General features: G+C 35.5%; 1 protein-coding gene across 1 annotated transcript; it reads left to right on the plus strand.

Annotated features, from left to right (window-relative positions):
- The first annotated feature begins 3,025 nt into the window (after positions 1-3,025).
- LOC146913059 (uncharacterized) lies at positions 3,026-5,815 on the plus strand. The gene is made up of 2 exons (XM_085716312.1): positions 3,026-3,929; positions 4,186-5,815. Exons 1-2 carry the CDS (start codon positions 3,028-3,030, stop codon positions 5,648-5,650), a joined length of 2,367 nt encoding a protein of 788 aa, XP_085572438.1. The 5' UTR covers positions 3,026-3,027; the 3' UTR covers positions 5,651-5,815.
- The last annotated feature ends 7,383 nt before the right edge of the window (positions 5,816-13,198 follow it).

The raw sequence follows: 13,198 nt of genomic DNA on the forward strand, positions 1-13,198 counted from the left end.
GAGCTTGAAGGTTTTTCCTATGTTAGATTGAGCTTAAATTTATCAACAAAAAAATAAAAAAGTATGAAGTCTTCCAAAGTAAGGATCACTTCCATTTTTGATATCATTCCAATTTCTCTTTACCATCTACTTTTTCCCTTTTCCATTTTTATTCAACAACTAGTGTACCTTGCAATTTTGAAACAGTCTCCTTACTTGCTACAATTTCAATCTCCTAATCACGAACACAGTACAATTTATCATGTTGCTCGTTATTTAACCTAATTTTTAGTATAAATAGGAACAATAAGAGCAACAAAAAATGTAGAGAAAATCAGGGAGAGGAGTGAATTGAAAAAAGGTATGAAAAAAGAGAAGAAAAAATGTAGAGAAAAAAATAACAATGGAGTGAATTCACTTCTCTATAAACAACACTTTCAGTCACCACTATCTTCCATTAACTTCATTCATCAATTCATCATCAACCCATGAACATGTACAAATTAACCATTGTAGAGAACTCATTTTCTCCTCCTAATTATTCTTTCATATTTTACATTCTTCAAATACGTTGCAGATTGGGCTCCATGCCCATTTTCTATTTTTTGTACTTCATGATCGTTGACATAAAGATAGAATCAAGATTGAAATTCACTACTAAAACCAGACAAAATAGTTCTAAAACAACAAATTCTTTATGTGCATACTTCTCGTAAACAAACTAAATTCTGATTCTCTCTTGATATCTCCTCTCGACATGTTCATGAAGAAGGATGTATTTATGCATATAATGTTTAGTTGGATCCAATTCATTCTTTTTGTCGGCTTTGAATCCATATAATTGTTTTTACCAAGCTCTATATAATTACCATCTTCAATTTCTTTTTGTTAATTACTTTAGTAAATAAATTTAACTCTCGTATTTATTTTTTATTCTGTTTAATTTTATAGGTAAGAAATGGAGGTTTATATTCTTCACGTGAAGAGGTGTTCGTAGAGGATTTTGTGGCTTATGTGGATGACAAAAAATTTGGTCGAGTTAAGTTTATTGTAGTCTAAATGATAGGATTATTTGGAACCGTAAACTAAACAACCAAAAGATAATATATGAATTCGTCAACTAATCTAATAGGAAATAATGACCTTCAATTGTTACCACTAGGAAGCGAGAAGAACTGGAGGGAAGTGCGTTATCTAGAAGGCCTTTGTTCCACGTGAAATTTCTCATGTGGCATAAGGTCCCTCTAGATATAAACTCTTTCTCCGACTCTAAATTTTTTATGGTAACCATTAAGGTAACTCATCGTCTTCTATTGACTGCGGATTTTAAATCTTGGCTATTCAATTTCATTCTCCAAATCATTTGATCACAGAGGCATTGATATACCTCTTTAGAAATATAGAAATTCCAATCATGAATTCAACTTTTTAAAATTGTCACCCCCTCGACATAAACTGGGAAATCATATATGAATGCCTCACCACTAATCAAATATAATAATTACAGCTTATAAGTTTTGGAAAATTAAAGATATCAAGGGCTCGTTTGAATTGTGAAATAGAGAGACATAATATGAAAAAGTTATTTTATCCTAATTGAATACGTTGTTTCATGCACCAAGATAAACTAATTATATCTCTTACGCACACTAGTTAGGAATTGTGTCTTTTTCTCACTCATCACATTCATCTTCTACCCCTGTGCGTTTCTAACTATTTGTTTCATATGCAACCTCGTTGTCGTAGAACAAGGTATTCTTTTTTCCATAAAAATTTATTTTTGCTATCATGTCATGTTATTTAAGTTTACTCTAGCCATTGTCCGATGATGCTTTAAACAAGGATTTGGTTAGTTATTCATAGTTAATCAATCAAATTACGACACAAACTCAAAGAAACTCTTTATTTAATCGATTCTTTGATTTTGTGGAAATCCTGCATTTATATAGTTGAATTTGTATATTTAATTTTATATTAGAAATTCAAATGATCAATCAAATGAAAAACTACCAGGGATATTTTTGTTTTGAAATTCTGGGACTAAAAACTTCGCCTTTACTGACCGATTTAGATACTAAATTAGAGACCGAAATTCTAAACTACATTACCAAAAAAAATTGGTCATTGGTCAATGCATAGCTTATTAACAACACCATTCCTTCCAGTGGCGCCTGCACCCCCCAGCTAGCCTGGGCTAGTGCCCAGGCTCTGCTTCTACTTTGCTTGCTAAAGCCCAACCCACTAGCCCATTCCTACTTTAAAAAAAAATAAAAATTGGGCAGAATGTGTTAATTTTGCAGTAGCAGTAAAAACGTTTCACTCTTCTCCTTCTATCCTTCCCGCGCGCGACTACTCTCCCTCTCTGCTCTTTGTCTCTGTTTCACTTTCCTCTCCATCTCTCAAACTAGAAGCACCTCTCCCTCTCTCAACTCTTGGTCTCTATTTCATTTTCATTCCTTCTCCTCTCCTCTCCACTCTCCTCCATGAGGTTTGTTTTTCTTTATAATTTTCTTTATTTGTTCTATTTTATTGCCTCTTGTCATTTGTTAATGGGTGGGTGAATCAATTGATTATTCAAATTCAAAACTACAATTTAGAATTGTTGATTATCCATCCTCAATTTTGATTTTTGAAACCCTAATTTAGGATTGTGTATTTTGTGTGATAAGTAGAAAATTATATGAAATTATGAAAATTAGAATTGTGATTTGTGATGTTTATAACTTAGGTTGAGAGATAACAGAACAGTTGAGACAGTACACTCAAGTGCAAAAGTGTCGGATTCTTTTGCTGAGGTTGAGTTCTCATTTTCAAAATCTAAATTCCAGCAAAATGATACAAGTTTGTTAAATTAGTAGTTTCCTAGAGTAGCAAGGTTATGCGTTAATTTTTCTGTCCTTTTTGTTTCAGTTTTTGAATAAATTAAGTGTCAACATTCTATTAATGCCAAACGCTGTTTTTTTTTTTTAATTTCAACTTGATTTCAATTATTAATTGCTTGTTAATTGTTATATGTGATGTGATAATGCTTGAAATAAACTTTCAGATATGAGGAGATTTTTGGTTAATAGAACAAGTAATGTGGATGTTGTGCAACCGGAAGTCGAAGTAGAAGAACCACCGCCTAATGTGGCCAATGAATTTAATCCAAATGAGATTGTGCGTGATCCAGGTCGTAGGAAACAAATTCATACATATGCTCCTGATATTCAAGACCAAGTGAGGAGGGCATATATCTTGAAGGGTCCAATGCAACCAAATTTGTCAAGTTTTCCTCGTACTCCATTTGGGAGTCAAACAAGAGCATTTTGTAGATCATGGTATGAGAAGTATGCATGGATTGAATACAGTGAGTTCAAGGATGCAGCTTATTGTTTCTATTGCTTTCTCTTTAAGAAACCCGCGAGGGCCGAGTACTTTGGTTTCGATGTCTTCACCAAAGACGGATTTAAAGATTGGAAGCATGCATCTAAAAGCTTGCAAGATCATATTGGTAAGCATGATAGTATGCACAACTCATGTATCAAGCATTATGATGATTATAATAATCAAAGACAAAGCATAGAAAGTAATTTTGCTAGAGCAACTAAGGAATCCGAAGAATTGTATAAGATCCGTTTGACTTGTTCTGTAGATTGTACTAGATATCTCATAGCACAAGGCATTGCTTTCCGTGGCCATGATGAAAAAACTACTTCTCTAAACAAGGGTAATTTTAGAGAGATGGTAGATTGGGTAAAATCTAATAATGAACAAGTGAGAGATGCTTTTGACCGTGGTGGAAAGAATTGCAAAATGACTTCCAGTGACATTCAAAAGGAACTTGCAGAGTGTTGTGCACATGAAGTTATGAATGTGATTATGAAAGAGCTTGGTGATAAACAATTCTCTGTGCTTATTGATGAGTCACGTGATATATCCGTCAAAGAGCAAATGGCGGTGATGTTGAGGTTATTACTTATATTTTTTCAATTTATATTATCTATTATTCTCCATGGCTTATTGACACACCATTCACTGTTTCATTAACAAGAAAAAGACTCTTGCATCCTTATTAAATCATAAAACCATGTTGAACTTTATTCACGTTAAAAATGCCTCATTCCCTGTTTCATTAGCACAAAAACACAATTGCATCCTTATTCACCTTTTTAATTTAATGTGTTAATTTTGTGATTTCCCTGCTTTGGCATATTATATTTCTAGGTTTTTGAATGACAAAGGGGAAGTTGTGGAACGATTTATTGCTCTATATCATGTAAAAGATACTACTTCTGAGGCACTAAAGAATGCTCTTTATTGTATTCTTGATCGTTACAAGTTATCTATTTCAAGGATACGAGGGCAAGGATATGATGGAGCTTCAAATATGAGAGGTGAATTTAATGGTTTGCAAAGAAAGATTCTAGATGAAAACCCTTATGCTTTCTATGTCCATTGTTATGCTCACCGCTTGCAATTGGTGATTGTGTCTGTTGCTAGTAGTTGCTCATCTATTAATGATTTCTTTGAGTACATCTCCTTGATTGTAACAACATCAAGTGCATCTTGCAAGAGAAGGGATGCTTTGATAGAGACACAACACGAAGATATTTTGAAGAAACTTCAGAGTGGTGAGATATCTACAGGAAGGGGATTGAACCAATCATATACTCTTGCTAGACCCGGAGATACTAGATGGGGTTCACATCCTACTACGTTGCTCCGTTTGGATCAGATGTGGTCCTCCGTGTTAGTGGTGCTTAGTATGGTTCATAAAGATGGACGTGGACCATCTCAAGCAGCGGGTTTGATAGAAAAAATGGAGAGCTTTAAATTTGCTTTCATTTTGAAGTTAATGTTAAAGTTGTTTGGTATCACAAACGAGCTTTCAAAAATCTTGCAAAGAAAAGATCTTAATATTGTGCTTGCCATGGATTTAATTAATGTTGCCAAAGATCGGTTGGCCACATTGAGAGATAGTGGTTGGGATAATTTATTTGTTGATGTGCAAGAATTTTGTGTTGCTAAAGGTATTCCGGTGCCAAATATGGATGAAGAAATACCGGTTCGGGGTCGTTCAAGACTAGAAGGGAGGACTGTCACTAATCTTCACCATTACCGTGCCGAGATTTTTTATGTTGCTATTGACAAAATATGTGTGGAGATGGATCATCGCTTTAGTGAAGGAAGTAACATTGTACTTGATTGCTTCTCATGTCTTGATCCCAAGAACTCTTTCTCCAAGTTTGATGTTGATAAGCTTGCTCGTCTTGCTGATATTTATCATGCAGACTTTTCTGATGATGACCGTGGAACAATAAGGGAGCAACTTGACACTTATGTACTTCAAGTGAAAAGGCATGCTTCCTTTTCTTCTTGTGAAGATGTTCAAAGTTTGGCTATGAAGATGGTTCAAACTGAGAAACATTTGGTATTTCCATTGGTCTACAAACTCATTGAGTTAGCTTTGATATTGCCGGTGTTGACAGCTTCCGTTGAAAGAGCTTTTTCAGCAATGAAGATTATCAAGACTAAATTGCGCAACAAGATGAACGATGCGTGGTTGAATGACTTGATGATATGTTACACCGAGCGGGAGATATTCAAGTCACTTGATGATGTTGATATTATTCGAACATTCACTCGAAAGAGGTCGCGGAAAGGGCATTTACCTCATAATTTTATTTAGCACGCTATTGACAGGTTATATTTCATCTTTCTTATTTTAAATTGTACTTTTGTTAAAAAAATGACGAACCTCTTTTATTTCGATTTATGACTATTTATATAGATTATGTCACATGAAGTTGCGATAAAGTTTTTGCCCAGGCTCTATAAAAATCCTGGCTTCGCCACTGATTCCTTCTCCAACGGCTCAAGCCTTTAATCACAATCCGATTCCAGTTCCGAGTATACTCAGCCTAACTTGGTTATATGTAGGTTTTCATTTTGTTATTCAATTCAATCCCACATCATTTTGATTCATTCAAATCTCTGCCGATTTGTAGTTTATTCGATATATTAATTTGTTTATGGCTGTTTCCGGGACGAAGCAAGAGAACATCTGTGAAACCCACATTGTTTGTCATCTCGTCGTCTGTTTAAAACCAGCATGTAAGGAACATGTTTAAGCAACTTAAAGGAAATAGATTTGCTAAACAACTTGTTCTGTAGTTCTTAAAGTTCTGATATGTGTAATCCAGTGGTATTCTACAAGCGGTCCATATCTCTATTTCTTTTTAGCTTTTTTAGTACTACTAAACTTAATAAGCTAATTCAGCTCAGGTGAACTCGTAACGTTGGTAACATTAAGTAGTTCGTTTTACTGTCAACTACATATTTTGTTACGAGTCGTTGAAGAAACTTGGAAATTTGTGATGTCAAACTTTTGATTGGATTTGAAAGTGGTGTTATTTCATATGCTTGTTCTATATCCATGTCATGTGTCCCCTCTACTTCCTTTTGTTGCTTTTTATTTGATAGTTGGGGCGTAAATGAATACGAATATAAGTATATGGGAGTCGGTGAGTGTCAAGTATTCAATGCCATGCAACTTTTTTTTGCCTAATATCAGAATTATTCTCGTGAATTAATGAAACATGATTTGGGTAATAGAACTTGAATTAATCCAACATGCAAGTTTATTGAACGTTTGTTGAAGATTTCTTCATGCAAAGTAATAGTAATAATGCATCACATAAAGAATTTTCACATGTTTGCGAATTTTGTTTGGAATTGATACCAAAGTTGTTTTTATATTTTGGTTTTGTTTTAGTTACGGTCGTAGAGAGTGCAAGAAGAGCTCTTCAATGTTTGCGGTTGGATGTAAGCAAATATTGTTTTCTGATTTGTAATTGTGTTTGGATTCATACAAGATGATTTACATGCCTAAAGTAGCAACTAATTACATGTTTACTCATAGATAATATTTGTAGTTGCTTTCTCGTTGGAAACTGAATGGGTAGAAACACATGAATTTGAAGACAGTTATGTAAACTCTACATCAATGGATATCTTCAATTATGTTAGCTGTTGATCATATGCAGGGGCATCAGCCATGGCAGCGGCAGCAGCATTTTCATGGCTTGCAGTAGACACATCATTCATTCGAGCAGTGTGGGAAGGTTGAAGAGGCCTATGTGAAGTAGAATCACCCTTGTTTGAGGGTTGAGAGTGTGCATATTTTTTACTCATTTATTTTCCTCCAAATAGAGAGACAAATTATTCCTGATAAATTAACTATTAAGCACGACTCCAAACAGAGGCATACTTTGACACCGTTAATAATTTGAGAAATGACATAATTCAAAGTTTTTACATATTTCCGTGTAGTGTTGGTGTCAAACACTAGGATTTGCTGGACACTGGATATGTCTTCGAGCAGAAGTGTTGTTGCTACAAAGCAAATTAGTCCTTGTAATTATTACAGAGCGACTAGTTTGGAGTGTGAAATAGTTGTGACGGACCAAAATGACTATTTAGTCAAACTTATATTGTTATATAAGTTTCATGATATTAAGTTTGACATTTAAATGAACTAAACATGACTTTTGACATGATAATATTGCTTCCTCATTAGTTTCTATAATCATTTCTTCCCAAATGGATGCATCACCATATGTTTCAACTTTAATCACACAACGTGGAGAAAGAAATACCTCTTTCAAGGAGGGAATCTCGAGAAGAAAAAAAATATATTTAATATCTTTCTATTCAACGCAAATGACACATTTGTTGGATTGATTCCATTTCTTCAAATTTGTGAGATTTTAGTATAACACATTTTACCATGCCAAATAGGTATTTTGTTAAGTATAATAAAATGTGTTAATTTTTGTAATTATTGAATCCAGATTATAACAATTTCTTAAAAGATAAAATTGTTGTTCAATATAAATTACTTGGCAGACCAATGGTTTCAAGAATTTCTGTTTAATACAACCACTTATGGATACAATAGAGTGATTAAACAACTTGCTGAAGAACGCATGTCCGGTTGATATTGAGCACTATATCATTTTTAATACAACAACAATTAAATCCTATCATATTAAGTGGGTTCGGCTACAACGATGAAAAAGAACGGTTCCCATTTATTTTGAAAGATTAATTAGGGATCACAAAATTCAACAACAAAAATGTGAAGATGATATGGTTAACTATATAGTTTATAATGTTAAATTTCACCCAATTAAGAAAACAAAAATATGGTAACAATAACGTCTCTCACAGTAAAAAAGATAGTAACTGTACTTTTCTATTTTATAGTGCAGGTCAAATTTGTTGGAACAAAATGTGTTTAACAATGAACCTTAAAGGGTTTTGATGATAACAAGGTATTAAAAATTGTAAATTGGACTAGCTAATATTTGTTCAAGTGTACAGGACCATAATTATAAAGTTACATCGTCATTGGTTCTGAATGAGCAAATAAAGAGCTATGGAAACAACAAAAATTTGAAGCTTGGACGCTCCTGAAGGCATCTTGCTACTGAAGAGAAAAAGCGCTCCTGAAGAAATAGCGCTCCTGAAGTAAGCTGCTCCTGAAGAATAGTGCTTCTGAAGACAAGAGGTCCAGAAGCCACATCATCAGAAGCTGCGTCATCAGAAGCTGCAGAAGTCATATCATCAGAAGCTGCATCATCAAAAGCTGCCTCATCAGAAGCCATTTCACCAGAAGCTGAATATCAACTGGATTTGCAAAGAATCAAGAATTGAAGAATTATCAATGCAAAAGCTGTCTATTGGATTCGAAAACACAAACAAAGGATTAGTGGAGTTTTGCAACGGTCATTTCAAAGGTGTTTGAAGGCTTGTGCTTGCAATTTGGACGAAAGCGTTGACATTGTACTTTGTACGAATTGTACAACCACGTTCTCCACTACTCTGTTTTGTGTCCACGCTACAAGACAAGAAAACAGCTTCAGAATACGGTTTCGCCTGCATAGATGTTCCTTTGGATAAGGAATGGATTTCAAATTTGTTCTTCATAGGACAACAGCCAAATCAGGCAAAAGATTATTGGTGAAAGATCAAGCTTCAACAACGACTCTTTGGTGTGCTGGCAATTTCACAACGTCTCTCTCACACCTCTATATAAAGGAGTGAAGACTTAGAGAATTGGTAATGCAAGAACGCTGAACGAAAGACTCACAAGATTTTCACAAGTACCAAACCTCTGCTGAAATTGTTCTGCATTCACTTAGAATTTCTGTGTCTCAAAGTCATATCTTAGAAATTCTTAAGTCCATTGAGTCTGTATCTAATTTGTATTGTGAGCACCTCTGATTGTATATCAAGTGTTCAACCTTAAACAATTTTCTGTGTAATTTTGTTTAGTTAGGAAGTCTCTTGCAGTTGTGCTTGAGCAGGAAGTCTCTTGATTGTGTTCTTGAGCAAAGGAAGTCTCTTGCTTGTGTGCTTGAGCATTGGAAGTCTCTTGCTTGTGTGCTTGAGCATTTGTAATCAGATATTACTCATAGTGAAATCTCCTTGGAAGTGAAAGGGGGACTGGACTACTTCCGGATTGTGGAAGGAACCAGTATAATTGCTTTGTGTCGTTCTTCTTCTCTCTCTCTGTTTTATTCCGCTGCATTTAGATTCTGATTATCACTTCAGAAGCTGTCTCACTTAGCTTCTGATCAGTGTGTTCAGTTTTTAGGAGAAACGAAGAATTTTTCAAAAACACAATTCAACCCCCCTTCTTGTGTTTTTCTCACCTTCAATTGGTATCTAGAGCCTTGGTCTGTTGTGTATCACTTAACCGTGCAACAGTCAAAGATCTGAGAAAAACATGACTACTCCTCCTCCTGATGGTGATACTAGCTATAAAAATGTCTCACATGATTATAGTGATAGTAAGAAAACCAGTGTTGGAAAAGTTCCAAAGTTCAATGGAGATGCTGAAGAGTTCTCTTGGTGGAAGACCAATTTTTACAGTTAGATCATGAGCCTAGATGAAGAATTGTGGGATATTCTGGAAGACGGCGTTGGTGGTTTAGTCCTTGATGAAGAAGGAGCTGCTGTGGATAGAAAGAAACATACTCCAGAACTGAGGAAACTTTACAAGAAGCATCATATTATCAGAGGAGCTCTTGTCACGGCCATACCCAAAGCAGAATACATGAAGATGAGTGACAAATCCACTGCTAAAGCTATGTTTGCTTCTCTCTGTTCAAATTATGAAGGGAGCAAGAAGGTCAAAGAAGCAAAGGCTCTCCTGCTTGTACATCAGTATGAGTTATTCAAAATGAAGGATGATGAAACTATTGAGGAGATGTACTCAAGGTTTCAAACCTTAGTTTCTGGTCTACAGATTCTAAAGAAGAGCTATGTTGCTTCTGATCATGTAAGTAAGATTCTCAGAAGCTTACCTGCCAGATGGAGACCGAAGGTGACTGCCATTGAGGAAGCTAAAGATTTAAACACTTTAAGTGTCGAAGATCTTGTTAGTTCTCTCAAAGTTCATGAGTTAAGTCTTAATGAACATGAGTCTACTAAGAAGAGTAAATCAATAGCTCTTCCATCCAAAGGCAAGTCATCAAAAGCTCTCAAAGTGGTTGAATCTGAAGAGGAAGAACAGTCAAGTTCAGATTCTGAACCAGATGCTGCAGAAATGGCCATGCTCTCAAACAGACTTCAATATCTGGCCAAGAAGAACAGAAAGTTTCTCTCTAGAAGGGGTAACTCCAGAAGCTCAAGGAAAGAAGATCAGAAGGGATGCTTCAACTGTAAGAAGCCTGGACACTTCATTGCTGAATGCCCTGATCTTCAAAGAGAAAAGTCAAAGGACAAGTCAAAGAGGTCTACATTCAAACCAAGCAAACTCAAGAAGCAGATTAAGCAGAGTTTAATGGCAACCTGGGATGATTTGGGTAGTGAATCTGGATCTGATAAAGAGGAAGCTGATGAAGATGCAAAGGTAGCTGTTGGGTTGGTAGCAACAGCAACTTCAGAAGCTGGGTCAGATTCAGACTCAGAAGATGAAAATGAGGTATATTCCAAAATTCCCAGAGATGAACTTGTTGAGTCACTTAAAGAACTTCTTACACATTTTGAAGTAAGAACCAATGAGTTGAAGGATTTAAAAGAAAAATATGCTGATTTGGTACAACAGCAAAAATCAACTTTATTGGATCTGAAAGCTTCTGAACAAGGACTTAGGGGCTTTGACTTCATGTGTAAAACATATGAAGATCAGCTCAGGTTCTTATGTCAGAAGCTACAAGAAAAGTGTAATGAAAAACCTTTAAGTAACCATGAAATTGCTCTTGAAGATTTTATTATATCTGGCATTGACAGAAGCAGAGTAGCTTCTATGATTTATAGCATTTACAAGAACAATGGCAGAGGAATTGGCTTTCCAGAAGTGAAACTGGAGAAAACCAATCTAAAGTCTTGTTGTGAATGCATCAAGGAAGGTCTGAAAACATTCTTTGTACCAGAAGGGGCTGAGTTGGAAACTGTTGTTCAATCAGAACCTGAAGCTTCTAGTTCTAAGGCTAAGATTACTTCAAAGCCAAAGAACTCTAAGTCAAAGGCTATGATCAAATCTGATTCCAAAACTTCAAAGGTTAGGATCCTGAAAAGATCAGAACCTATTCCTCAGAGTCTGGTGAAACCAAAATCTGGGGTTCTGAAGTCTAAGTTTCAGAAGAAGACAGTTACTGCTTCTGAAGTACCAAAACCTAAGGTGATGGTTAATCAGAAGCAACCCAACTCACAGCACAAGGTACAAGAAGTGAAGAGTAAAGCCTTAAGTACTAACCTTCCAGGACCCATAGAACAATGGGTACCTAAATCTAAAAATGTCAATGATGCAGGTATGTCTAAGAGCAGTGCCAAAGCAAAGATCATGGTACCTAGACAGTGGTTGCTCAAGACACATGACAGGAGACAAGTCCATGTTCCTCAGCCTAACAATGAAAGAGGGAGGAAATGTGAAATTTGGAGGCAACCAGTCAGGCAAGATCATAGGTACAGGAACTATTGGTAACTCCTCTACCTCAATTAATAATGTATGGTTGGTAGATGGTCTTGAACATAACCTTTTGAGCATTAGTCAATTTTGTGATAATGGTTATGATGTGCTTTTTGAAAAACCCAACTGTACAGTAATCAACAAGGAAGACAAATCCATTGTGTTCAAAGAAAAGAGAGTTGACAATGTCTATAAAATCAATTTTTCTGAACTGGCTGATCAGAAGGTGATTTGCCTACTATCAGTGAATGATAAGAAATGGATGTGGCACAGAAGGTTGGGACATGCTAACTGGAGGTTAATCTCTAAGCTTAGTAAGTTACAACTTGTGAAAGGGCTACCAGACATTGACTATCATTCAGATGCACTCTGTGGTGCATGTCAGAGAGGGAAAATTGTGAAATCATCTTTTAAAACAAAAGATATTGTTTCAACCTCAAGACCTTTAGAATTACTCCATATTGATTTATTTGGACCAGTAAGTACTGCATCCTTATATGGAAGTAGATATGGATTAGTCATTGTTGATGATTACAGCAGATGGACTTGGGTGAAATTCATAAAGAGTAAAGATGTTACGTGTGATGTATTCAGTAGCTTCTGCACTCAAATTCAATCTGAAAAAGAATCAAAAATTTTGAAAGTCAGAAGTGATCATGGTGGAGAATTTGAAAATGAGCCATTTGAAGCTTTTTGTGAAAAACATGGAATTTTCCATGAATTCTCTTCTCCTAGAACACCACAACAAAATGGGGTTGTAGAGAGAAAGAATAGAACTTTACAAGAAATGGCCAGAACCATGATTCATGAAAACAATTTACCAAAACATTTTTGGGCAGAAGCAGTGAATACTGCATGCTATGTTCAAAACAGGATCTATATTAGACCTATTTTGGAGAAAACAGCATATGAACTCTTTAAAGGAAGAAAACCCAATATCTCTTACTTTCATCAATTTGGATGTGCATGTTACATTCTGAACAACAAGCTCTACCTAAAGAAATTTGATGCCAAGGCCCAAAGAGGAATCTTTTTAGGTTACTCTGAAAGGTCAAAGGCATACAGGGTGTATAATTCAGAAACACTCTGTGTTGAAGAATCTATGCACGTTAAATTTGATGACAAAGAGCTTGAAGATAAAACTTCAAAGCAAGGTGAAAGTTTTGCAGAGATACAGGTTCCTGAAGCTACTCCAGAACCTGATCAGATGGCTGAGTCTGAAAATAGTCCAGAAGCTGAACCCACATCAGAAGCACA

The sequence above is a fragment of the Medicago sativa genome, chromosome 6, assembly GCF_051527215.1.
Source record: "Medicago sativa cultivar Bolivia chromosome 6, Bolivia_mono, whole genome shotgun sequence".
Lineage (NCBI taxonomy): Eukaryota > Viridiplantae > Streptophyta > Magnoliopsida > Fabales > Fabaceae > Medicago > Medicago sativa.

What these genes read in the sequence shown, in the direction of transcription:
- LOC146913059 (XM_085716312.1), top strand. Translation starts at nt 3,028, where the DNA reads ATGAGGAGATTTTTGGTTAATAGAACAAGTAATGTGGATGTTGTGCAA. An exon ending in CAAATGGCGGTGATGTTGAG is followed by an intron (nt 3,930 to 4,185) that starts GTTATTACTTAT and finishes TTATATTTCTAG; the next exon opens with GTTTTTGAATGACAAAGGGG.